The sequence below is a fragment of the Salmo salar genome, chromosome ssa09 (assembly GCF_905237065.1).
Source record: "Salmo salar chromosome ssa09, Ssal_v3.1, whole genome shotgun sequence".
NCBI lineage: Eukaryota > Metazoa > Chordata > Actinopteri > Salmoniformes > Salmonidae > Salmo > Salmo salar.
The window spans coordinates 73,413,839-73,441,627 of record NC_059450.1 but is presented as its reverse complement, the minus strand read 5'-3'; the positions used below and the strand labels follow the sequence as shown (position 1 = coordinate 73,441,627).

At 42.5% G+C, this 27,789-nt stretch overlaps 3 protein-coding genes across 18 annotated transcripts in view; all 3 read right to left on the bottom strand.

Annotated features, from left to right (window-relative positions):
• LOC106611851 (protocadherin gamma-A11) overlaps positions 1-27,789 on the bottom strand; it is a 259,444-nt gene that overhangs the window by 84,486 nt on the left and 147,169 nt on the right. The window contains exon 1 of one of the 16 annotated variants that reach the window (XM_045723965.1): positions 24,613-27,229. The exons of 9 other annotated variants lie outside the window; for them this stretch is intronic. In XM_045723965.1, the coding sequence (XP_045579921.1) occupies positions 24,613-27,051 (2,439 nt within the window). In that variant the 5' untranslated portion in view covers positions 27,052-27,229. Of the gene's footprint in view, positions 1-7,882; positions 10,940-17,719; positions 20,331-21,204; positions 24,420-24,612; positions 27,230-27,789 lie in introns of those variants that run through there. 6 more of the 16 variants (XM_045723967.1, XM_014212452.2, XM_045723966.1 and 3 more) reach the window with 6 other exon arrangements.
• On the bottom strand, positions 1,669-15,258 carry LOC106611852 (protocadherin beta-16). Its single transcript, XM_045723993.1, is given in 3 exon segments — positions 1,669-1,698; positions 12,624-14,467; positions 14,470-15,258. Coding segments are annotated over 3 exon segments (2,412 nt in total). The 5' UTR covers positions 15,023-15,258; the 3' UTR covers positions 1,669-1,683.
• Positions 3,817-7,862, bottom strand: LOC106599833 (protocadherin beta-16-like). The gene has a single exon (XM_014191174.2). It carries the CDS (start codon positions 7,163-7,165, stop codon positions 4,751-4,753), a length of 2,415 nt encoding a protein of 804 aa, XP_014046649.2. The 5' UTR covers positions 7,166-7,862; the 3' UTR covers positions 3,817-4,750.

Sequence of the window (27,789 nt, the reverse complement as noted above, 5' to 3'; positions counted from 1 at the left end):
AAAGATATTGATTATGCCACGTATTCCAAACTGTATCAGACAGGTATGCGTATGTCCTGTTTTTGACTATTCAGCAGGAATGTGGGGTGCTAAGAGGTATCTCAAAAACGAACATATCCATAACATATTTTGTAGGTACCCACAATGTTTGCATCTATACTGGCAATAACCAGGGACATGGGCTGGGAACCCTATGAGATAAGATGGGAGGCGTGTATGGTGAGACTTTGGAATAGACCGTTGGATATATCAATTGCCAGAATAGTCAGCAAAGTTTTTCCAATGGGATCTCTCGATAGGGGAGCCTGGGCAACTGAAATGTCTGACCTTTTCCAACAGTCTGACTGGGAACAGTTGTACGAAAACCGAATGAAGTGAGACATAGACGCTGTTAAAAAACAACTGATGATGAAATATGAACAGAAATGAGTGGAGGAGATTCATCATAAACCCAATTTGAAAACCTTTTGTTTGATTAAGGGTGAATTCGTGTGTGAGAGAGATATTATGAACAACCTACATATAAGCAAGAGATCGCTATGTGCCCAGGTAAGATCAGGGATATTGCCCCTGCTATTGAAACAGGTCGGTATAATGGTGAAATGGAAGAGAAAAGACTATGCAACTATTGTGACCTCGAAGAAATAGACAATTAAATGAATTTGATCCTCTACGGACCTTTCTACCACAATATATGCTTGTCCTTATTGCAGAAAGCCCACCAGATAAACCCTGAAATGATGTGGCTGAGCCATGAGGAGAAACTGACATGGTTTTTGTCCATTGTGTATTTCTGTTTGCGGATTGTTTTAGATAAAGCCTGGAATAAAAGGAAAATGGCGACTTATAATTCCATTATACAAATAAGTAGCTCCTATATAGCAAATGGCACGTATGTATATCAATTGTGTGTAGACCTGTCTCACACTTGAATCATCTCTTTGTGCCACACTTGGTTCAAATGCCTTCCGTTTCATTTTTCTGAATGTATTTATTTACATATTTATTTATTTATTTGATCATTTTTCCTGCTCTAGGGATAAAACTACTGCTTGGATAACCTTATTTACTGCGGTGAGAACTGCACAGAACACCGGAAGAATTATCACAGTGCATTATTGTAATGTTTGTTTGTGTCAATGGGTTACAAACTGGCGATTTGACACGAAAATAAAATGTAATTCATTAATTCATATAAGCCAATGTATTTACGATAAATGTAAACCATGATACAAGAAGTAACTGGAGAAGAAAGGTCAAACAAAATACACCTTGCGTGAAGCTAATCATCGGGACAGAAAGCAACTTTCTGCAACTATAAGCAGCAGTATGGCATTACTGTGCATTATGTAGGCTACTGAAAATCTGTATATATACTTATGAATACAATTTATACTACAGAAAACGTTTGCCTCTTCTTTACAAAGATTAGGCAATATCCCAGTATAATTCATTCTTTACAATGTTAAAGGGTTTGTTGAAATACAGCCGCTTTGCAGAGCAGCGCTGACCACGAATGTGGTGCTGAAATGGCCACATATCAGTTGAATGAAGAGCATTTTTGACCATGGAAACTTCCCAGGTACACAGAGTCGATGTAGAAACAGTTCAAATAAAACATTAAAAACATAAACTAATTTACACAATGCTTAAACATTTTGGATTCAGGGGAAGGATAATGACTCAAATATAACAGACCTCTAGTGGAGAGTCTGGTTCATCCAGGATGTTCTGCTCACTCTGCATCCGCTGCATCGTCCCTGTAGAACTGGGGTCCATTACCAGTACGTTCTGACTACAGGGTCTGGCGAACTTACAGTCACTCTTTCTGGAGTCAGTCGTCCTGCACACCTCGTAATTGTACACGTGCTGTAGAGTTCCTGTCCCCAAAGTGTCTGCGTAACGCGGTGGATAATACGGAATAACAGGGAGATTGGAATGATAGAGGACGCGAGACTGTCTCCATCTGTATATTTTCACTGATATAATAACCACTAAACATGTGATGAACAGAAAGGAGACTACAGCCAAAGCCAAGACTAAGTAAAAAGTCAGGTTGTCATTGTAGTCCTTGTCGTGCGTAAAGTCAGTGAACTCCGAGAGCACTTCAGGGAAGCTGTCCGCCACCGCCACGTTAACATTGACTGTAGCTGAACGAGAGGGCTGCCCGTTGTCCTCCACTACAACAGTGAGCCTTTGTTTCACAGCATCTTTATCAGTGACTTGGCGTATAGTTCTTATTTCTCCATTCTGTAAGCCCACTTCAAACAGCGCCCTGTCTGTCGCTTTCTGCAGTTTATAGGAGAGCCAGGCATTCTGTCCAGAGTCCACATCAACAGCCACCACTTTAGTGACAAGATATCCCACATCTGCTGAACGAGGCACCATTTCAGCCACCAGAGAGCTGCTAGTCTGGACTGGGTACAGAACCTGAGGCGCGTTGTCGTTCTGGTCCTGGATCATTATTTTCACAGTCACATTGCTACTGAGAGGAGGGGAGCCTCCATCCTGCGCTTTTACACGGAACTGGAAATCCTTGATCTGCTCGTAGTCAAAAGAGCGCACTGCATGGATGACTCCACTATCAGCACTAACGGACACATATGAGGAGACGGGCACTCCGTTAACCGAGGAGTCCTCCAGTATGTAAGAAACACGGGCATTCTGGTTCCAGTCAGCGTCTCTGGCTTTCACTGTGAATATAGAGAGGCCCGGTGTGTTGTTTTCTATAATGTAGGCCTCATATGAGCTCCTCTCAAAGACAGGCGCGTTGTCATTCACATCTGATATCTGTAAGGTGAGAGTGACGCTGCTGGAGAGAGAGGGCACTCCCTCATCAGAGCACGTCACACTGATGTTATATTCAGAGGCTCTCTCTCGGTCCAAGTCACTGTCTGTTACTAATGTAAAGAAATTATTCGCGGTAGGTTTCATCAAAAAGGGTATGTTTTCATTTATGGCGCATTGCACCATGCCGTTTTCACCTGAGTCTGGGTCTTGAATATTAATCATTGTTACGACTGTTCCGGGTTTGGCATCTTCGGATATGACGTTTGATTTAGACATTAAATTAATAGCTGGTACGTTATCATTTATATCAATTACCTCAATAATAAGTTTACAATTATCTGCCAGACCACCCTGATCTCTAGCTTCAATATCAATCTGATAATGTTTCGTTTTTTCATAATCCATAAACCCAACTAAATTCACTACACCGTTGTCTTTATTAACTTCAAACAGATGAGCTGCTCCAGATTTTGGAATGGAATACGTAATTCTCCCATTAGCACCTTCATCGGTGTCCGATGCGCTTACTGTGGTTAAAACGGTTCCTTTTGGAGCAACTTCGGATATACTAGCCTTATACTCTGCCTGAGCACATACAGGCGCATTGTCATTGATGTCTAGTACAGTGATGATTATCTGCATTGTTCCTGATAGCTGAGGCTCTCCTCCATCTACTGCTGTTAATATCAGAGATATCTGCTCCTGTTTCTCTCGGTCTAGAGGCTTCTGTAAAACCATCTCTACATTTTTAACACCATCTGAACGAGTTAGTGTTTTCAATACGAAATTATCAGTGGGTTTCAGAGAGTAGCTCTGAAGGCCATTAACGCCAACATCGTGATCAGTTGCTCTATCCAATACGAATCTGGCTCCTGCTATTGCGGACTCACTAATTTCAAATTTCATTTCACTCCTTTCAAAAATAGGAGGATTATCATTGGTATCAGTTATCTCAATGGTAACAGTGTAAAATTCCATCGGGATCTCTAGAATAATCTGAAAATGTAGTGCGCAAGGCGTCGTCTGTCCGCAGAGAGCTTCACGGTCTATTTTCTCTTTGATGAGGAAAACTCCCCTTTCTTTATTCAGCTCGATGTACTCTGCGCTGTCTCCGGTATAAATACGAGCTTTACCTGATTTCAGTCTTTTGATATCTAAACCCAAATCCTGCGCTATGTTACCGACTAAAGAGCCTTTCGCCATTTCCTCGGGAATGGAGTAACTGACCTGCCCGTGTACTGAACTGAGAGAGAGGACCGAGATAAACAACAGTACTTGCCGTGTCATTGTTCTGTCAGACATTTTCCGCGGCACCATGGAACGACAAATACCATAAAATCCGTAAGAAATGTGAAATATTCCGTTAGATGTATATCCAGAAAATAACACACTTTTCTGCAAATAATCCGTATCTCTCGAACAAAAGAATCCCAGTTCGGTGTCTCGGTGCTTAGTGTTCTCTGTAACCCAGACTGTGTTCTCTGCATGCGGCTCTTTCTCTCTCTAATATACCGAGATGATGGGGGAGGTACTGTTGCAAATCTGTTCTAAAACTGCAACACACTGACCAACAGCGTCCCTTTGAGTTAAATTCACTGAACTACAGAAGACGAAAAATATTACAAGATATTTGTGCTGGTTAGTCTGCATGAGATCAAATGCAGCACTATCATTCTATATCAACACATATAGGCCTACGTATTAATGACCCATGTAAACCAACATGACAGTAAGATGTGGATGAATTGAAACTTTGCTAATATAGGAAACTACAAGCTACCCATTGAAATACAGCCTCTTTCCGCTGTCCATGACCATGGTGCTGAAATGGTCACATATCAGTGGAATGAAGAGCATGTCTGACCATTAAATCTTGCAGGTACATATTGGATTTAAAACAGGTCAAATCATGCGATGGATAAACAACAGAACATCGTATTTTTAGGGAAAAGATAATGATTCAAATATAACAGACCTCTAGTGGAGAGTCTGGTTCATCCAGGATGTTCTGCTCACTCTGCATCCGCTGCATCGTCCCTGTAGAACTGGGGTCCATTATCAGTACGTTCTGACTACACGGTCTGACGAACTTACAGTCACTCTTTCTGGAGTCAGTCGTCCTGCACACCTCGTAATTGTACACGTGCTGTAGAGTTCCTGTCCCCAAAGTGTCTGCGTAACGCGGTGGATAATACGGAATAACAGGGAGATTGGAATGATAGAGGACGCGAGACTGTCTCCATCTGTATATTTTCACTGATATAATAACCACTAAACATGTGATGAACAGAAATGAGACTACAGCCAAAGCCAAGACTAAGTAAAAAGTCAGGTTATCGTTGTAGTCCTTGTCGTGCGTAAAGTCAGTGAACTCCGAGAGCACTTCAGGGAAGCTGTCCGCCACCGCCACGTTAACATTGACTGTAGCTGAACGAGAGGGCTGCCCGTTGTCCTCCACTACAACAGTGAGCCTTTGTTTCACAGCATCTTTATCAGTGACTTGGCGTATAGTTCTTATTTCTCCATTCTGTAAGCCCACTTCAAACAGCGCCCTGTCTGTCGCTTTCTGCAGTTTATAGGAGAGCCAGGCATTCTGTCCAGAGTCCACATCAACAGCCACCACTTTAGTGACAAGATATCCCACATCTGCTGAACGAGGCACCATTTCAGCCACCAGAGAGCTGCTAGTCTGGACTGGATACAGAACCTGAGGCGTGTTGTCGTTCTGGTCCTGAATCATTATTTTCACAGTCACATTGCTACTGAGAGGAGGGGAGCCTCCATCCTGCGCTTTTACACGGAACTGGAAATCCTTGATCTGCTCGTAGTCAAAAGAGCGCACTGCATGGATGACTCCACTATCAGCACTAACGGACACATACGAGGAGACGGGCACTCCGTTAACCGAGGAGTCCTCCAGTATGTAAGAAACACGGGAATTCTGGTTCCAGTCAGCGTCTCTGGCTTTCACTGTGAATATTGAGAGGCCCGGTGTGTTGTTTTCTATAATGTAGGCCTCATATAAGCTTCTCTCAAAGACAGGCGCGTTGTCATTCACATCTGATATCTGTAAGGTGAGAGTGACGCTGCTGGAGAGAGAGGGCACTCCCTCATCAGAGCACGTCACGCTGATGTTATACTCAGGGGCTCTCTCTCGGTCCAAGTCACTGTCTGTTACTACAGTAAAGAAATTATTCGATGTTAATTTCATCGCAAAAGGAATGTTTTCATTTATGGAGCACTGCACTCTGCCATTATGCCCGGAGTCTGGGTCTTGTACATTAATTATGGTTACCACTGTTCCAGGTTCAGCATTTTCAGATATTGCATTTGTTTTCGACATAATGTTTATCGATGGTTTATTGTCGTTTGTATCAACTACTTCAACATGTATTTTACAAGAATCAGTTAGACCGCCGTCATCACTAGCTTGTACATGTATTTCATAATGTCGAGCTTTTTCATAGTCTATGTGTCCTGATAAAACCACAATACCACTGTCTTCGTTTATTTCAAATATTTCTGGAACATCATCTAGAGTATTGGTAATTGAATATGATACTCTACCATTAGAACCGTCATCGGCATCACTGGCGCTAACGGTACTCAAAACGGTGCCTTTTGCAGCATTCTCGGTAATGGTTGCCTTGTACATTTCTTGCGTAAAAACAGGCGCATTGTCGTTGGCGTCTAGCACGGTTATTTTTATCTGCATTGTCCCGGACATTGGCGGGTCGCCGCCATCGATAGCTGTCAGAGTTAAAAAAAGATGCTCTTGTTTTTCTCTATCTAGAGGTTTCTGTAGCACCATCTCCACCTTTTTGCTTCCGTCTGGTTGATTTTGCAACTTCAGAAGAAAATTATCGGTTGGTTTTAACAAATAACTTTGTAGGCCATTTACACCAACATCAAGATCCATCGCCCTTTCCAACACAAATTTTGCTCCGACCATTGCCGATTCACTAATTCTAAATTTCATCTCATTCTTCTTAAAGCTTGGTGCATTATCATTTATATCATGGATTTCGACTGTAACACTGTAGAATTCAATCGGGTCTTCTAGAGTAATCTGTAGATGAACAGCGCAAGGCGTCGTCTGTCCGCAAAGCGCTTCACGGTCTATTTTCTCTTTGATGAGGAGAACTCCCCTTTCTTTATTCAGCTCGATGTACTCTGCGCTGTCTCCGGTATAAATACGAGCTTTACCTGATTTCAATCGTTTGATATCTAAACCTAAATCCTGCGCTATGTTACCAACTAAAGAGCCTTTCGCCATTTCCTCGGGAATGGAGTAACTGACCTGCCCGTGTACTGAACTGAGAGAGAGGACCGAGATAAACAACAGTACTTGCCGTGTCATTGTTCTGCCCGACATTTTCCTTTCAAGAAGAAACAATAAACGCCTTATAATCCGTAATGAAGTCAGTAATATTCCATTCGTTTACAGTTCAAAACATCAAAGGAAAATGATTCAACAATCCATAATTCTCGAAAAAAAGAAACGCATCTCGATGTTTCCGTTCTAAGTGTTCTCTATAACCCAGACTGTGCGCTCTGCTCGCGGCTCTTTCTCTCTCTAATATACCGAGATGATGGGGGAGGAAGTGCTGTAAATCTGCTCTAAAACTGCAACACACTGACCAACAGCGTCCCTCAGAGTTCAATCTACTGAACAACAGATACACATTAAAATAAATCTAACATATTTGGGAATGTTCGAATCTCCAACGGACGAAGCAGAGTACTATAACGTTATATCAACACACATAAGCTAATTCATAGAATGACAAATATAAACTAATATGTTAATGAGATGTGGACAACAAGTACTAACGGAAGACACGTTGACTGAAACTCCTTACGGGAAACTACTGGCTACACATTGTAAAACAGCCTCTTTGCAAAGGTCCGTTTTCCACGACCATGGTTCTGAAATGGACACATCACTGGAATGAAGAGGATTTCTAAGCATGGTAAATTCCCAGGTATGCAGACTCGATATCGAATAGTTAAAAATCACATGATGATCTTAAAAACATACAGAAGAAAAACATTGTTTTAGGGACAAAATAATAGTTAAAATATAACAGACCTCTATTGGAGAGTCTGGTTCATCCAGGATGTTCTGCTCGCGCTGCATCCGCTGCATAGTCCCTGTAGAACTGGGGTCCATTATCAGTACGTTCTGACTACAGGGTCTGACGAACTTACAGTCACTCTTTCTGGAGTCAGTCGTCCTGCACACCTCGTAATTGTACACGTGCTGTAGAGTTCCTGTCCCCAAAGTGTCTGCGTAACGCGGTGGATAATACGGAATAACAGGGAGATTGGAATGATAGAGGACGCGAGACTGTCTCCATCTGTATATTTTCACTGATATAATAACCACTAAACATGTGATGAACAGAAATGAGACTACAGCCAAAGCCAAGACTAAGTAAAAAGTCAGGTTGTCATTGTAGTCCTTGTCGTGCGTAAAGTCAGTGAACTCCGAGAGCACTTCAGGGAAGCTGTCCGCCACCGCCACGTTAACATTGACTGTAGCTGAACGAGAGGGCTGCCCGTTGTCCTCCACTACAACAGTGAGCCTTTGTTTCACAGCATCTTTATCAGTGACTTGGCGTATAGTTCTTATTTCTCCATTCTGTAAGCCCACTTCAAACAGCGCCCTGTCTGTCGCTTTCTGCAGTTTATAGGAGAGCCAGGCATTCTGTCCAGAGTCCACATCAACAGCCACCACTTTAGTGACAAGATATCCCACATCTGCTGAACGAGGCACCATTTCAGCCACCAGAGAGCTGCTAGTCTGGACTGGGTACAGAACCTGAGGCGCGTTGTCGTTCTGGTCCTGGATCATTATTTTCACAGTCACATTGCTACTGAGAGGAGGAGAGCCTCCATCCTGCGCTTTTACGCGAAACTGGAAATCCTTGATCTGCTCGTAGTCAAAAGAGCGCACTGAATGGATGACTCCACTATCAGCACTAACGGACACATACGAGGAGACGGGCACTCCGTTAACCGAGGAGTCCTCCAGTATGTAAGAAACACGGGCATTCTGGTTCCAGTCAGCGTCTCTGGCTTTCACTGTGAATATAGAGAGGCCCGGTGTGTTGTTTTCTATAATGTAGGCCTCATATGAGCTCCTCTCAAAGACAGGCGCGTTGTCATTCACATCTGATATCTGTAAGGTGAGAGTGACGCTGCTGGAGAGAGAGGGCACTCCCTCATCAGAGCACGTCACACTGATGTTATATTCAGAGGCTCTCTCTCGGTCCAAGTCACTGTCTGTTACTAAAGTAAAGAAATTATTCGATGTTGATTTCATTGAAAATGGTATGTTTTCGTCAATAGAGCACTGCACTCTGCCATTATCACCAGAATCTGGGTCTTGAATGTTCATCATTGTTACGACAGTCCCAGGTTGAGCGTCCTCAGATATGGCACTCGTCTTTGACATGATATTGATTGATGGTTTGTTGTCATTTGTATCTATAACCTCAATAATTAATTTACAGGCGTCAGAGTGACCTCCCTGATCTGTAGCCTGAACGTCTATCTCATAATGTTTACGTTTTTCATAGTCAATATGTCCATTTAATTTTACCACACCGTAAACATGATCAATTTCAAATAGATGGGATGCTCCCGATTTTGGGATAGAATACGTAATTCTTCCGTTCGAACCTTGATCGGCATCAGTTGCACTGATTGTTGTTAAAACGGTGCCTTTTGATACGTTCTCTGATATACTAGCCTTATACTCTGCCTGAGAACAAACGGGCGCATTATCATTGGCGTCTAGTACAGTGATGATTACCTGCATTGTTCCTGATAGCTGAGGCTCTCCTCCATCTACTGCTGTTAATATCAGAGATATCTGCTCCTGTTTCTCTCGGTCTAGAGGCTTCTGTAAAACCATCTCTACATTTTTAACACCATCTGAACGAGTTAGTGTTTTCAATACGAAATTATCAGTGGGTTTCAGAGAGTAGCTCTGAAGGCCATTAACGCCAACGTCGTCATCAACTGCTCTTTCCAATACAAATTTAGCCCCTGTTAGCGCTAATTCACTAATTTCATATTTCATTTCACTCCTCTCAAAAATAGGTGAATTGTCATTGACATCTGTTATCTCAACTGTAGCTGTATAAAATTCCATCGGGTTCTCTAGAATAACTTGAAAATGTAGTGCGCAAGGCGTCGTCTGTCCGCAGAGAGCTTCACGGTCTATTTTCTCTTTGATGAGGAGAACTCCCCTTTCTTTATTCAGCTCGATGTACTCTGCGCTGTCTCCGGTATAAATACGTGCTTTACCTGATTTCAGTCTTTTGATATCTAAACCCAAATCCTGCGCTATGTTACCGACTAAAGAGCCTTTCGCCATTTCCTCGGGAATGGAGTAACTGACCTGCCCGTGTACTGAACTGAGAGAGAGGACCGAGATAAACAACAGTACTTGCCGTGTCATTGTTCTGTCAGACATTTTCCCTTCAACATGAAACAACAAGCACCATATAATCCGTTATGAAAATAGTCTAGTTATTTAAACTTCGAATCCAGAAAATAACACTTTGTTCTGCAAATAATCCGTATCTCTCGAACAAAAGAATCCCAGCTCGGTGTCTCGGTGCTTAGTGTTCTCTGTAACCCAGACTGTGTTCTCTGCGTGCGGCTCTTTCTCTCTCTAATATACCGAGATGATGGGGGAGGTACTGTTGCAAATCCGCTCTAAAACTGCAACACACTGACCAACAGCGTCCCTTTGAGTTTAATGGATTGAACTACAGACAATATACTTGAATAAAAAGACAGAAAAACGCTCCAGTATTGTTGGAAATGTCAGGGTGGATAAACTGGAGAAAATAATTAATATAAAGTAACCGTATACTATATCAACATATAATCTAGCTCAATGTACGCAAAATATAAACAATGATGTCAGGTAGTTGTGTCCAAGGAATGTCTGAACCAGGCCGAAACTTTACATTACACTACAGGCTAACAGCGACAGAAGGAAACTTACTGCAAGCAAAAAAACATGAATGGAATAAATGTGCATTAAATACACACAATCCATTGTCAAGCTTGATCATCATGAGGATGTATCCCCTTTACCATTCACGACGATAAACAGCTACAATGGAATTCACACCATATAGTGCAAAGCGCTGCTGTCCAATGGCCGTGATGCTTAAAGTACAGTAAGAATGGAATGAAGAGCTTTTCTGACAGGGAGGTAGGCTACACTTGAACAACGCATTTTTAACATACAGGACCAGTAAAAAGCTTGGACACATACACTCATTCGAGGGTTTTTCTATATTTTTACTATTTTCTACATTGTAGATTAATAGTGAAGACATCAAAACCATAAAATAACTCATATTGAATCATGTAGTAAGCAGAAAAGTATTAAACAAATCAAAATATATTGTATATTTGAGATTCTTCAAAGTAGCCACTCTTTGCCTTGACAGCTTTGCGCACTCTTGGCATTCTCTCAACCAGCTTCGTGATGTAGCCTCCTGGAATGCATTTCAATTAACAGGAGTGCCTCATTAAAAGTTAATTTGTGGAATTTATTTCCTTCTTAATGCGTTTGAACCAATCAATTGTGTTGTGACAAGGTAGGGGTGGTATACAGAAGATAGCCCTATTTGGTCAAATACCATATTATGGCAAGAACAGCTCAAATAAGCAAAGAAAAATGACAGTCCATCATTACTTTAAGACATGTAGGTCAGTCAATATGGAACATTTCAACAACCCTGTAAGTTTCTTCAAGTGCAGTCGCAAAAACCATCAAGCGCTATGATGGCTCACATGAGGACCGTCACAGGAAAGGAAGACCCAGAGTTACCTCTGCTGCAGAGGATAAGTTCATTACAGTTACCAGCCTCAGAAATTGCATCCCAAATAAATGCTTCACAGAGTTCAAGTAACAGACACATCTCAACATCAACTGCTCAGAGGAGACTGCATGAATCAGGCCTTCATGGTCGAATTGTTGCAAAGAAACCACAACATAAAGGTCATCATTAAAAATAAGAGACTTGAATGGGCCAAGAAACAGGAGAAATGGACATTAGACCGCTGGGGCTTTGTGAGACGCAGAGTAGGTGAACATATGATCTCCGCATGTGTGGTTCCCACCGTGAAGCATGGAGGAGGTGGTGTGATGGTGTGGGGGTGCTTTGCTGGTGACACTGTCAGTCATTAATTTAGAATTCAAGGGACACTTAACCAGCATGGCTATCACAGCATTCTGCAGCGATACGCCATCTCCTCTGGTTTGCGCTTAGCGGGACTATCATTTGTTTTTCAACAGGACAGTGACTCAACACACCTCCATGCTGTGTAAGGGCTATTTGACCAAGAAGGAGAGTGATGGAGTGCTGCATCAGATGACCTGGTCTCCACAATCACCTGATGTCAAACCAATTGAGATGGTTTGGGATGAGTTGGACCACAGAGTGAAGGGAAAGCAGCCAACATGTGCTCAGCATGTGCGAACTCCTTCAAGACTGTTGGAAAAGCATTCCATGTGAAGCTGGTTAAAAGAATGCCAAGAGTGTGCAAAGATGACATCAAGGCATACTTTGAAGAATGAAATGTATTTTAATTTGTTTAACTCTTTTTTGGTTACTACATGATTCCATGTGTGTTATTTCATAGTTTTGATGTCTTCAATATTATTCTACAATGTAGAAAATAGTAAAAAAAAAAAAAACCTTGAATGAGTAGCTGTGTTCAAACTTTGGACTGGCACTGTATAAATAGAAATAGATAACATTTTAGGAGTACAAAATTAAGAATAAAATATAACAGACCTCTAGTGGAGAGTCTGGTTCATCCAGGATGTTCTGCTCACTCTGCATCCGCTGCATCGTCCCTGTAGAACTGGGGTCCATTATCAGTACGTTCTGACTACACGGTCTGACGAACTTACAGTCACTCTTTCTGGAGTCAGTCGTCCTGCACACCTCGTAATTGTACACGTGCTGTAGAGTTCCTGTCCCCAAAGTGTCTGCGTAACGCGGTGGATAATACGGAATAACAGGGAGATTGGAATGATAGAGGACGCGAGACTGTCTCCATCTGTATATTTTCACTGATATAATAACCACTAAACATGTGATGAACAGAAAGGAGACTACAGCCAAAGCCAAGACTAAGTAAAAAGTCAGGTTATCGTTGTAGTCCTTGTCGTGCGTAAAGTCAGTGAACTCCGAGAGCACTTCAGGGAAGCTGTCCGCCACCGCCACGTTAACATTGACTGTAGCTGAACGAGAGGGCTGCCCGTTGTCCTCCACTACAACAGTGAGTCTTTGTTTCACAGCATCTTTATCAGTGACTTGGCGTATAGTTCTTATTTCTCCATTCTGTAAGCCCACTTCAAACAGCGCCCTGTCTGTCGCTTTCTGCAGTTTATAGGAGAGCCAGGCATTCTGTCCAGAGTCCACATCAACAGCCACCACTTTAGTGACAAGATATCCCACATCTGCTGAACGAGGCACCATTTCAGCCACCAGAGAGCTGCTAGTCTGGACTGGGTACAGAACCTGAGGCGCGTTGTCGTTCTGGTCCTGGATCATTATTTTCACAGTCACATTGCTACTGAGAGGAGGGGAGCCTCCATCCTGCGCTTTTACACGGAACTGGAAATCCTTGATCTGCTCGTAGTCAAAAGAGCGCACTGCATGGATGACTCCACTATCAGCACTAACGGACACATACGAGGAGACGGGCACTCCGTTAACCGAGGAGTCCTCCAGTATGTAAGAAACACGGGCATTCTGGTTCCAGTCAGCGTCTCTGGCTTTCACTGTGAATATAGAGAGGCCCGGTGTGTTGTTTTCTATAATGTAGGCCTCATATGAGCTCCTCTCAAAGACAGGCGCGTTGTCATTCACATCTGATATCTGTAAGGTGAGAGTGACGCTGCTGGAGAGAGAGGGCACTCCCTCATCAGAGCACGTCACACTGATGTTATATTCAGAGGCTCTCTCTCGGTCCAAGTCACTGTCTGTTACTAGACTATAGAAGCCATTAGATGTAGATTTAATGGTAAAGGGAATATTTTCAGTTAAAACACAGTCCACCACTCCGTTACTATCAGAGTCTGGGTCGTGGACGCTCATTACAGCTATGACTGTCTGAGAAGGGGAATTTTCTGGTATTGATTTAGAAGTTGACATCAAATCAATTAATGGTTTATTGTCGTTAACGTCGATAATGTCGACTATCAGTTTAGTGGAATCTGTAAGACCACCTTGATCTTTCGCTTTCACGTCTATTTGATAATGTTTTGCAGTTTCATAGTCGACCTCATTAATCAAATGCACTTCGCCATTACTCTCATCTATTTCAAATAGGTCCAAAATACCAACTGTGCTGCTTGATATAGAATATGTGACTAAACCATTTGATCCATGATCTATATCAGTGGCACTGACTGTAGTTAATAAAGTACCCTTCTGTGAGTTCTCTACAACACTCGCCGTATATACTGCCTGTGTAAAAACCGGAGCATTATCGTTAGCATCTAGCACAGTGACGTGAATCTGCACTGTCCCAGACATCTGAGGGTCTCCTCCATCGAGGGCAGTTAACACTAAAGACATCTGCTCCTGTTTCTCTCGATCTAAAGGCTTCTGTAAAACCATCTCTACTTTTTGATTCCATCAGCCTGACCTTGTAGTTTTAAAACAAAATTATCGGTTGGATTAAGCGAATAGGTTTGGAGTCCATTTAACCCGATATCAGAATCAAAAGCTCTCTCCAAGACGAATTTTGCCCCCGTATTAGCGGACTCGCTTATCTCAAATTTCATATCGTGCATTTGAAAAACTGGAGCATTATCATTGATATCGGTTATCTCAACAGTAACCCGATAAAATTCTATTGGGTTCTCCATAATTATCTGAAAATGCAATGCGCAAGGCGTCGTCTGTCTGCACAACGCCTCACGGTCTATTCTCTCTTTGACAAGGAGGACTCCCCTTTCTTTATTCAGCTCGATGTATTCCGCACTGTTCCCAACGTGTATGCGAGCATTACCAGATTTCAGTCTTTTGATATCTAAACCCAAATCCTGCGCTATGTTACCGACTAAAGAGCCTTTCGCCATTTCCTCGGGAATGGAGTAACTGACCTGCCCGTGTACTGAACTGAGAGAGAGGACGGAGATAAACAACAGTACTTGCCGTGTCATTGTTCTGCCCGACATATTTCCTTCACCATGTAACAACAAGTACGTTATAATCCGTAAAAAACTCAGGAAGATTCCATTCGTTTCCAGTTAAAAAACATCAAAGGTAAAATACTTAAAATCGGGAATTCCAGAACAAAGGAATCCCAGCTCGGTGTCTCGGTGCTTAGTGTTCTCTGTAACCCAGACTGTGTTCTCTGCGTGCGGCTCTTTCTCTCTCTAATATACCGAGATGATGGGGGAGGTACTGTTGCAAATCTGCTCTAAAACTGCAACACACTGACCAACAGCGGCCCTCAGAGTTCAATCTACTGAACAACAGATATACTTAAAATATAAACACCTTCCAATATATTTGGGAAGGTTTGCGTCTTCAAGAACAGACCTATCGTGCTTTACCCAACACAGTTCATAAAGGAAACACCACGTCTTTTTTCATTAGAAAAGATAACAAATATATTAGGTCTTGGCGATCGGCTCTGCTCCTTCAGGGTAGCTCACAGCCAGAGCAACGCGTCAAATGAACATGAGAAAACGACAGGCATTGAGCATGGTATGCTATACCAATATCCCCACTGAACACAAACAGAGCCAAACAGGTGGAGGCTGGGGTGGTGGTGGGAAAACATTAAACAGCAAGCACAGCGAATAAAAGGTAGTTACAGCGGCAGTGGCAAAAGACACCAGAGCACAGATTGCGCGCGTCATCCAGCATCGAGGATGCGTGTGCGCAGAACTGGTCAACTGAAATAGAGTAGCATGTTAAAAGTAGAGTGTGAATCCACGTGGTGCAATCTCAGCTGATGCGATGAGCTGGTTCCAGCACTCGGGTGTCCCTTCTCCACCGGCTTCGCTTTATTCATGCAGGCTGTATCAAAACATCCAGGCCAATGTGGGAAGGACTGATGTAAAACATGATACCAGATAGCACGTTGACTATAAATGTCATTCAAAATACATGTAGCAAAAAGCTATAGATTGTGACAGAAAGCAACTTTCGCTAATTTAAACCCAGCATTATGTTATTTATATATAGTCCTTCAGAAAGTATTCACACCCCCTGACTTTTTCCAAATGTTGTTATGTTACAGCCTGAATTAAAAATCGATTAAATTGATATTGTTTTACTGGCCTACACACACACAATACCCCATAATGTCAAAGTGAAATGATGTTTTTAGAAATTTTTATAAATGAATAAAAAAATCAAAAGCTGAAATGTCTTGAGTCAATAAGTATTCAAACCCTTTGTTATGGCAAGCCTAAATTAATTCAGGGTGAAATTGAATACCTCTTAGAGCATGGTGATGTTATTAATTACACTTTGAATGGTGTATCAATACACCCAGTCACTACAATGATACAGGCATTCTTCCTAACTCAGTTGTCGGAGAGGAGGGAAACCGCTCAGAGATTTCACAATGAGGCCAATGGCGACATTAAAACAGAGTTTAACGGCTGTGATAGGAGAACACCGAGATGGATCACCAACATAGCAGTTACTCCACAATACTAACCTATTTGACAGAGTGAAAAGAAGGAAGCCTGTACAGAATACAAATATTCGAAAACATGCATCCTGTTTGCAACAAGTAAAATTGAAAAAAATGTGGCAAAGAAATTAACTTTATGTACTGAATACAAAGCGTTATGTTTGGGGCAAATCCTTTCACAACACATTACTGAGTACCACACTTCATATTTTCAAACATGGTGGTGGCTGCATCATGTTATGGGTATGCTTGTCATCGGCAAGGACTATACGTTTTTTAGGATAAAAAGAAAAGGAATAGAGCAAAGCACAGCCATAATCCTAGAGTAAAACCTGGTTCAGTTTGCTTTCCAAAATACACTGGGAGATAAATTCACCTTTCAGCAGGACAATAACCTTAAAATACAAGGCCAAATATACACTGAAGTTGCTTACCAAGACGACATTGAAAATTCCTGTGAGGCATAGTTACAATTTTGACTTAAATCAGCTTGAAAAGCTTTGGCAAGACATGAAAATGGCTGTCTAGCAATGATCACCAACCAACTTCACATCACTTTAATAATTTTTAAAGATTAATGTACAAATACTATACAATCCAGGTGTGCAATGCTCTTAGAGACTTAGCCAGAAAGACTTACAGCTGTAACCACTGCCAAAACTGATTCTAAAATGTATTGACTCAGGAGAGCGAATGCCTATGTACATTAGCCATTTCTGTATTTCATTATCAATACATTTGCAAACACTTATAAAAACATGTTTTCACTTTGTCATTGGGGGTATTGTGTGTAAATGGTGAGAGAGAAATACAAATGTAATCCATTTAGGAATCAGGCTGTAACACAACAAAATGTGGATTAGGTCAAGGGTTATGAAAACTTTCTTAAGAGACTGCAAGATTATTTAATCAAATTACTATTAGAGAAAATGTTTGCCTCATTTTTACTACTGCAAAGGCTATGTGCAGAACAATTCAAACTTTACTATGGTACATGGTTCATTCAAATACAGCCTCTTTGCTGCAACCAACACAGAACCGCTGTCCATGACCGTGGTGCTGAAACAGCTACCTATCAATAGAAAAAAACACTACTTCTGACCATGGAAAATTCCCTGGTAAACATTGTGGATTTCAAATAGTTCAAATGCATGATGCATTTACAAATACAGCTGGACATAAATATAGTTTTGGCAAAAAAATTATGATTCAAATAACAGACCTCTATTGGAGAGTCTGGTTCATCCAGGATGTTCTGCTCACTCTGCATCCGCTGCATCGTCCCTGTAGAACTGGGGTCCATTATCAGTACGTTCTGACTACACGGTCTGACGAACTTACAGTCACTCTTTCTGGAGTCAGTCGTCCTGCACACCTCGTAATTGTACACGTGCTGTAGAGTTCCTGTCCCCAAAGTGTCTGCGTAACGCGGTGGATAATACGGAATAACAGGGAGATTGGAATGATAGAGGACGCGAGACTGTCTCCATCTGTATATTTTCACTGATATAATAACCACTAAACATGTGATGAACAGAAAGGAGACTACAGCCAAAGCCAAGACTAAGTAAAAAGTCAGGTTGTCATTGTAGTCCTTGTCGTGCGTAAAGTCAGTGAACTCCGAGAGCACTTCAGGGAAGCTGTCCGCCACCGCCACGTTAACATTGACTGTAGCTGAACGAGAGGGCTGCCCGTTGTCCTCCACTACAACAGTGAGCCTTTGTTTCACAGCATCTTTATCAGTGACTTGGCGTATAGTTCTTATTTGTCCATTCTGTAAGCCCACTTCAAACAGCGCCCTGTCTGTCGCTTTCTGCAGTTTATAGGAGAGCCAGGCATTCTGTCCAGAGTCCACATCAACAGCCACCACTTTAGTGACAAGATATCCCACATCTGCTGAACGAGGCACCATTTCAGCCACCAGAGAGCTGCTAGTCTGGACTGGGTACAGAACCTGAGGCGCGTTGTCGTTCTGATCTTGGATGAAGATGGTGACAGTCACATTACTACTGAGTGGAGGAGAGCCTCCGTCTTGCGCCTTAACCACGAGTGTAAGCTGTTTAATTTGTTCATAATCAAAGGAACGAACCGCATGTAAAACTCCAGTTTCTGAGTTTATGGATATATAAGTAGAGACTGCAGTTCCACTGATCTGCGTGTCCTCCAAGAGGTACGAGACTCTAGCGTTCTGATTCCAGTCAGAGTCCCGCGCGCTGACAGTAAATATGGACATTCCAGGAGAGTTATTCTCTGTGACGTAAGCAGAGTAGGTGCCTTTATCGAACAATGGGGCGTTGTCGTTTACGTCAGAGATTCTAAGGTGTATTGTTCTAACGCTAGAGAGTGGAGGCGAACCAGAATCTGTCGCTGTTATGGTTATATTGTATTCGGCCATCTTTTCTCGATCAAAACCAGAGTCAGTGATCAAATTATAATAATTTGTCAATGAGGATTTGATCTGAAATGGGAGTGTTTTGTCTACTGAACAGCTAACCTGTCCGTTTCTCTCTGAATCAGCATCTTTAACGTTTATAACGGCTATCGTGGTGCCAGGAGGAGCATCTTCAGACACAGGGCTGGAGAAAGACATGACGTTTATAACAGGTGCATTGTCATTTATGTCAACTATTTCTATGACAACTTTACCAATATCTGTCAAACCACCTTGGTCTTTAGCCTCAACTCTAATTTCATATTTCTTGTCTTTTTCAAAATCTATCTGTCCAGCAACAGATATCTTGCCAGTTGTCCTGTCAATGTCAAATAAATCAGCCAAGTTGCCTTTCAAATTTGAAAAAGAATAGGTCAGTAATCCATTCGAAAAACTGTCTGCATCGCTGGCATTTACGGTGGTAATATAGGTGCCTTTCAGTGCGTTTTCCATCACAGTAGCCCTGTACACTGACTGGTTAAACACGGGCGCATTGTCATTAGCATCTAGGACAGAGATCTCTATATTTACTGTGCCAGATCTCTGCGGATTTCCACCGTCTACAGCGATTAGCTTTAAAGAGAGACGAGGATGCTCCTCTCTGTCTAACGGTTTCTGGAGCACCATCTCTGCATATTTACTACCGTCTGCGTTAGAATGCTGTTTCAAAACAAAATGATCATTAGGAGTGAAGACATAATCTTGTAGACCATTAACTCCCACATCCGGATCCTCCGCACTCTCTAATACAAAACGAGATCCTAGAGCGACGGATTCGCTGATTTCAAATGTACTGTGATTGTTCTTGAAGAGAGGGGCATGGTCGTTAACATCCAATATTTCCACCGTTACACGATGTAATTCAATTGGATTTTCTAAAATGATTTCAAAGCTAAAGCTACACGGTGTGACGTCGCCACAAAGCTGTTCTCGGTCTATTCTCTCACTCACGACTAGAATCCCTTTGTCTGTCTGCAGCTCTGTGTACTGAATGCTTTCTCCGGATACGATACGGGCCCGACCCACTCGGAGCCTTTTCAAATCTAACCCCAGGTCTTGAGCTACGTTGCCGATAAAAAAGCCTTTCTTCATCTCTTCAGGTATGGAATACCTGATTTGACCACTGACAATATGACTGAAATACGGAAGAAATATAAGTACTTGCCATCGCAGTCCACAACACAAACGCCATTTTGCGCATTTAGGTTGAAGGAATCCTTCAGATGCCATAGCCAACGAATAATAAATCCAGCACGAATATTTCTTATACTGGATCGAGAGAAACGGTGAGGAAATAACAGTCGATGTTTCGCTTTATTCCAGCTTATTTTCACTATCTCGTTCGAATATATTGATCAGAGCGAATGTCTCATTGTCGCGCCCAACGTCTTATGAAGCGCAGAGTCTCTCCCTCTCCTCTGATAGAGCGCAGTGATAGGGGAGGGGACTCTACAGACTGACAACACTGGACAGACATTATTTCACTGATCAACAGCGGCCCTCAGAGTCTGAAACACGGACATCATAAAACACTTGAATATAGAAACCCGTTCAGAAATGATTTAACACAGTACAGGATTATTTCCTTTCCAAACTGATCCATATACAAACCACTGGCTAAACACTTCACTTTCTGCTATCTAAATAAATGAACGTTCATCACTACAACTCAAAACATGACAATGTCATAGGCTACTAAAGAATCCCACTATCCCATCAAACTCAGATTGGATCGTGCATAAAAATAATTCCATGAAACAGTCTTCCAAACCATGGCTCAACATTACAAACCAATACCTATGCATGTTGACCGTAATATTTTTCGTTAAGGCTAAAATCTATAGCGACATTTGGTCAATAGACAGAGGTAAGAACCAGGGATAATACACAGTGTGAGAGGGCGAAGCAGCCCTCTGCTGCAATGAAGACACAAGTGTCGCTGTCCACACAGGGTGGTGCTGAAGCAACATTGCAACACTACAGAGTTACCAATAAATCTCAAGCACTAACGCTCAGTTTGAAATAGGCAACATCTCTAAAAACACAGCACATATACAACACGAACCTAAAACATTACATAGGTTACTAAAACAACACGTAATCCTTTATTTACTGCTATAAAATAGAGAAGAGAGAGAAACCCAACTTCTGAGATACCGATAAAAATGAGTAAGGAACCAGGGTAAAACAATTGAGAAAAAGTTATACAAACAAACTTATTGTAAAGATGTACTCCAACAAAATCAGCTACATTATTTAAACTCCAAGAAACTCACCTCTAATGGGGAGTCTGGTTCTTCCAGGATGTTCTGTTCGCTCTGCATCCGCTGCATCGTCCCGGTAGAACTGGGGTCCATTATCAGTACGTTCTGACTACAGGGTCTGACGAACTTACAGTCACTCTTTCTGGAGTCAGTCGTCCTGCACACCTCGTAATTGTACACGTGCTGCAGAGTTCCTGTCCCCAAAGTGTCTGCGTAACGCGGTGGATAATACGGAATAACAGGGAGATTGGAATGATAGAGGACGCGAGACTGTCTCCATCTGTATATTTTCACTGATATAATAACCACTAAACATGTGATGAACAGAAATGAGACTACAGCCAAAGCCAAGACTAAGTAAAAAGTCAGGTTGTCGTTGTAGTCCTTGTCGTGCGTAAAGTCAGTGAACTCCGAGAGCACTTCAGGGAAGCTGTCCGCCACCGCCACGTTAACATTGACTGTAGCTGAACGAGAGGGCTGCCCGTTGTCCTCCACTACAACAGTGAGTCTTTGTTTCACAGCATCTTTATCAGTGACTTGGCGTATAGTTCTTATTTCTCCATTCTGTAAGCCCACTTCAAACAGCGCCCTGTCTGTCGCTTTCTGCAGTTTATAGGAGAGCCAGGCATTCTGTCCAGAGTCCACATCAACAGCCACCACTTTAGTGACAAGATATCCCACATCTGCTGAACGAGGCACTATTTCAGCCACCAGAGAGCTGCTAGTCTGGACTGGGTACAGAACCTGAGGAGCGTTGTCGTTCTGATCTTGGATGAAGATGGTGACAGTCACATTACTACTGAGTGGAGGAGAGCCTCCGTCTTGCGCCTTAACCACGAGTGTAAGCTGTTTAATTTGTTCATAATCAAAGGAACGAACCGCATGTAAAACTCCAGTTTCTGAGTTTATGGATATATAAGTAGAGACTGCAGTTCCACTGATCTGCGTGTCCTCCAAGAGGTACGAGACTCTAGCGTTCTGATTCCAGTCAGAGTCCCGCGCGCTGACAGTAAATATGGACATTCCAGGAGAGTTATTCTCTGTGACGTAAGCAGAGTATGAGCTCTGACGAAACAATGGGGCGTTGTCGTTTACGTCAGAGATTCTAAGGTGTAATGTCCTGGTGCTGGAGAGGGGAGGAGAACCAGAATCTGTCGTTGTTATGGTGATGTTGTATTCTGGTGTCGTTTCTCTGTCTAAAGCTCCGTCTGAGATCAAATTATAATAACTACTTAACGAAGACTGAATTTTAAATGGAAGGTTAGTATTTATAGAGCAAGTAATCTGTCCGTTTCTCTCTGAATCAGCGTCTTTAACATTTATAATAGCAATTGTGGTGCCAGGAGTAGCATTTTCAGATACAGGGCTGGAGAAGGACATGACGTTTATAACTGGTTCGTTGTCATTAACATCAACAACTTCAATAACAACTTCACTGGAGTCTGTTAAACCACCTTGATCCTTCACCTCTACCCTCATTTCAAATTTCTTATCTTTCTCATAATCTATTTCCCCCGCAACTGATATTGTGCCTGTTGTTTCGTCTATATTGAAAATGTCAGCTAAATGTTTTTTGAGGTTGGAGAAGCAATACGCAACAACACCGTTTGAACCACTGTCTGCATCGCTGGCATTTACGGTGGTAATATATGTGCCTTTCTGTGCGTTTTCCATCACAGTAGCCCTGTACACTGACTGGTTAAACACGGGCGCATTGTCATTAACATCTAGGACAGAGATCTCTATATTTACTGTGCCAGATCTCTGCGGATTTCCACCGTCTACAGCGATTAGCTTTAAAGAGAGACGAGGATGCTCCTCTCTGTCTAACGGTTTCTGGAGCACCATCTCAGCATATTTACTACCGTCCGGTTTCTCGTGTTGTTTTAAAACATAATTATCATTCGTGGTTAAGAAGTAATTCTGCAGGGCGTTTAACCCTACATCAGGATCCTCGGCAGTAGCCAACGTAAAACGGGAGCCTAAGGTAGCGGACTCGCTAATTTCAAATTGTATATCCCTCTTTGAAAAAGCAGGGGCATGGTCATTTACATCTATAATTTCTACAGTCACGCGGTGTAGCTCCAACGGATGTTCTAGAATAATTTCGAAGCTGAAGCTACACGGTGTGATATCACCACAAAGCTGCTCTCGGTCTATTCTCTGACTCACGACTAGAATCCCTTTGTCTGTCTGCAGCTCTGTGTACTGAATGCTTTCTCCGGATACGATACGGGCCCGGCCCGCTCGGAGCCTTTTCAGATCTAACCCCAGGTCTTGAGCTACGTTACCGATAAGAGAACCTTTCTTCATCTCCTCCGGAATGGAATACCGTATTTGTCCACTGACAATATGACAGAATGACAGGAGAAAAAGAAATACTTGCCACCGCAGTCCACATAAACGCCATCTTACGCATATAGGTTGAAGGAATCCTTCAGAAGCCATATCCAAGAATACAATAAATCCAACAAAAATATTCCTTATACCAGATCTGAAACGGCGAGTTAAGGGGAGAGTAATAAACGAGATATTATCTTAATCCAGGCTATTTTAACAGTTCTATGGTATTTGTAATCTACAAGTACCAGAGCAAGTGTGTCTCTTCCGCGCCCCACCTCGTATGAAGCGCAGAGTCTCTCCCTCTCCTCTGATAAAGCGCAGTGATAGGGGAGGGGACGCCACTGACTGACAATACTGGACAGAAATTATTTCACTGATCAACAGCGGCCCTCAGAGTCCACGACATGAACACCAGATTAAATGTGAACATAAATCGGTTCAGTAAAAATGCAATACTTTGCAGCTATACTTTTTCAAATGTATATTCAATCAAGTGCAAAGTGATATCTAAATAAATGCACCGTTCAATTACTAGAATATTATGACCAGCAGGGAACATAGTAATCATAAGATACTAAAACATGCCCTATCCTCTCAGTCCTAGAATGGATCGTGCGTAAAAACATGGCCATGTGTCCGCCGTCCAAACCATGACTGAAAATACACTCAAATACCTTTCTAGAGAGTTATTTCGTTCCCATTGCGTAGGCTACACAAGGCTGAGACTCTATAGACACTTTTCATCAATACACAGCAGTTCAACAATGGATACTTTGTGTGAGAGAGCGGAGCATACCTCTGTTGCAGGTTGACAGACGTTGCGCTGTCCACACAGAGTGGTTCTAAAGTTGCATTTTAGCGCCGCAACGTAACGATTGTAGCGCTTCGTCACGTACATTCTAAATAACATACTACAAACTCAGCAGGCATAGGCCTACTATGAATGTCAAAGCTTTAATAAACAAGTAAAAGACGACTTGGCCCTATAAAGTTCACCGTAGATACAGAATAAAGTGCACATTTTAGAGATGTATTCCATCAAGATGTGGTATATTATTCAACATCAGCTAAACTCACCTCTAGTGGGGAGTCTGGTTCATCCAGGATGTTCTGTTCACTCTGCATCCGCTGCATCGTCCCTGTAGAACTGGGGTCCATTATCAGTACGTTCTGACTACACGGTCTGACGAACTTACAGTCACTCTTTCTGGAGTCAGTCGTCCTGCACACCTCGTAATTGTACACGTGCTGTAGAGTTCCTGTCCCCAAAGTGTCTGCGTAACGCGGTGGATAATACGGAATAACAGGGAGATTGGAATGATAGAGGACGCGAGACTGTCTCCATCTGTATATTTTCACTGATATAATAACCACTAAACATGTGATGAACAGAAATGAGACTACAGCCAAAGCCAAGACTAAGTAAAAAGTCAGGTTGTCATTGTAGTCCTTGTCGTGCGTAAAGTCAGTGAACTCCGAGAGCACTTCAGGGAAGCTGTCCGCCACCGCCACGTTAACATTGACTGTAGCTGAACGAGAGGGCTGCCCGTTGTCCTCCACTACAACAGTGAGCCTTTGTTTCACAGCATCTTTATCAGTGACTTGGCGTATAGTTCTTATTTCTCCATTCTGTAAGCCCACTTCAAACAGCGCCCTGTCTGTCGCTTTCTGCAGTTTATAGGAGAGCCAGGCATTCTGTCCAGAGTCCACATCAACAGCCACCACTTTAGTGACAAGATATCCCACATCTGCTGAACGAGGCACCATTTCAGCCACCAGAGAGCTGCTAGTCTGGACTGGGTACAGAACCTGAGGCGCGTTGTCGTTCTGATCTTGGATGAAGATGGTGACAGTCACATTACTACTGAGTGGAGGAGAGCCTCCGTCTTGCGCCTTAACCACGAGTGTAAGCTGTTTAATTTGTTCATAATCAAAGGAACGAACCGCATGTAAAACTCCAGTTTCTGAGTTTATGGATATATAAGTAGAGACTGCAGTTCCACTGATCTGCGTGTCCTCCAAGAGGTACGAGACTCTAGCGTTCTGATTCCAGTCAGAGTCCCGCGCGCTGACAGTAAATATGGACATTCCAGGAGAGTTATTCTCTGTGACGTAAGCAGAGTATGAGCTCTGACGAAACAATGGGGCGTTGTCGTTTACGTCAGAGATTCTAAGGTGTAATGTCCTGGTGCTGGAGAGGGGAGGAGAACCAGAATCTGTCGTTGTTATGGTGATGTTGTATTCTGGTGTCGTTTCTCTGTCTAAAGCTCCGTCTGAGATCAAATTATAATAACTACTTAACGAAGACTGAATTTTAAATGGAAGGTTAGTATTTATAGAGCAAGTAATCTGTCCGTTTCTCTCTGAATCAGCGTCTTTAACATTTATAATAGCAATTGTGGTGCCAGGAGGAGCATTTTCAGACACAGGGCTGGAGAAAGACATGACATTTATAACTGGCGCGTTGTCATTTTTGTCAATAACTTCAATGACAACTTTACTGGTGTCTGTTAAACCTCCTTGGTCTTTAGTCTCAACTCTAACCTCGTATTTTTTATCTTTCTCATAATCTATTTCCCCCGCAACTGATATTGTGCCTGTTGTTTCGTCTATATTGAAAATGTCAGCTAAATGTTTTTTGAGGTTGGAGAAGGAATACGCAACGACGCCGTTTGATCCACTGTCTGCATCACTGGCATTTACGGTGGTAATATATGTGCCTTTCAGTGCGTTTTCCATCACAGTAGCCCTGTACACTGACTGGTTAAACACGGGCGCGTTGTCATTAACATCTAGGACAGAGATCTCTATATTTACTGTGCCAGATCTCTGCGGATTTCCACTGTCTACAGCGATTAGCTTTAAAGAGAGACGAGGATGCTCCTCTCTGTCTAACGGTTTCTGGAGCACCATCTCTGCATATTTACTACCGTCTGGATTCGTGTGTTGCTTTAGAATGAAATTATCATTGGGAGTTAAATCATAACTCTGCAGGGCGTTGAGCCCTACGTCGGGATCTTCTGCACTCGCCAACGTAAAACGAGAGCCCAAGGTAGCAGACTCGCTAATTTCAAATGTAATATCTTTCTTTGGAAAATCAGGGGCATGGTCATTTATATCCAGAATCTCCACAGTAATACGACGTAGTTCAATAGGGTTTTCTAGAAGGATTTCGAATCTGAAACTACACGGCGTCACGTCGCCACAAAGCTGTTCTCGGTCTATTCTCTCACTCACGACTAGAATCCCTTTGTCTGTCTGCAGCTCTGTGTACTGAATGCTTTCTCCGGTCACGATACGGGCCCGACCCACTCGGAGCCTTTTCAGATCTAACCCCAGGTCTTGAGCTACGTTACCGATAAGAGAACCTTTCTTCATCTCCTCCGGAATGGAATAGCGAATTTGACCACTGACAATATGACTGAAATACAGGAGGAAAAGCAGTACTTGCCACCGCAGTCCACAGCACAAACGCCATCTTAGGCATTTAGGTTGAAGGAATCCTTCAGATGACATAGCCAACAAAGAATAAAATCCAACACGAATATTCCTTAGACCTTATCCTCAGAGACGACAAGCGAAGAGGAAACTGATAGTGGAAGTGTTATTTTATTAGAGTCTATTAACTGTCTCCTTCACGTCTCCGTTTGAGCGAGTGTCTCTCTCTCGCGCCCCGCCTGCTATTAAGCGCAAAGAGTCTCTCCCTCTCCTCTGGCAAAGCGCAGTAATAGGGGAAGGGACTCTACTGACTGACAACACTGGATATCAATTATTTCACTGATCAACAGCGGCCCTTAGAGTCCAAAACATGAACACCAGATTATATTATAATTGATAAAAACGTAGAAATTATGAATCACTTCACAGCACAATTTTCCTACCAACATTTTGCAAATAGCTAGTTGAAAACGGTGCTTGGTGCAATCTCAATAAATTCAACGTTCAGTCACTGTAATACAATGACAAGGCAAATAGCAACAATATGATACTAAAGCACGCCACACTATCCTGTCAGCCACAGTTTGGAACACGTGTAAAAACATTTCCATGGATCCGCCTTCCAACCCATTATTGAACCACAGAGTAACAAAAGTATGATGAGCTATATTGACATATGACAAGCAGTCAACACTGGTTACGTGACTATGTAGTCATTTCATAGTGACTTTATCAAACCACAACGGTTGGCACAAGGGAGCAGTATGAGAGAGCGAAGCAGAACTCTGCTTCTATCATGACATAAGTATCGCTGTC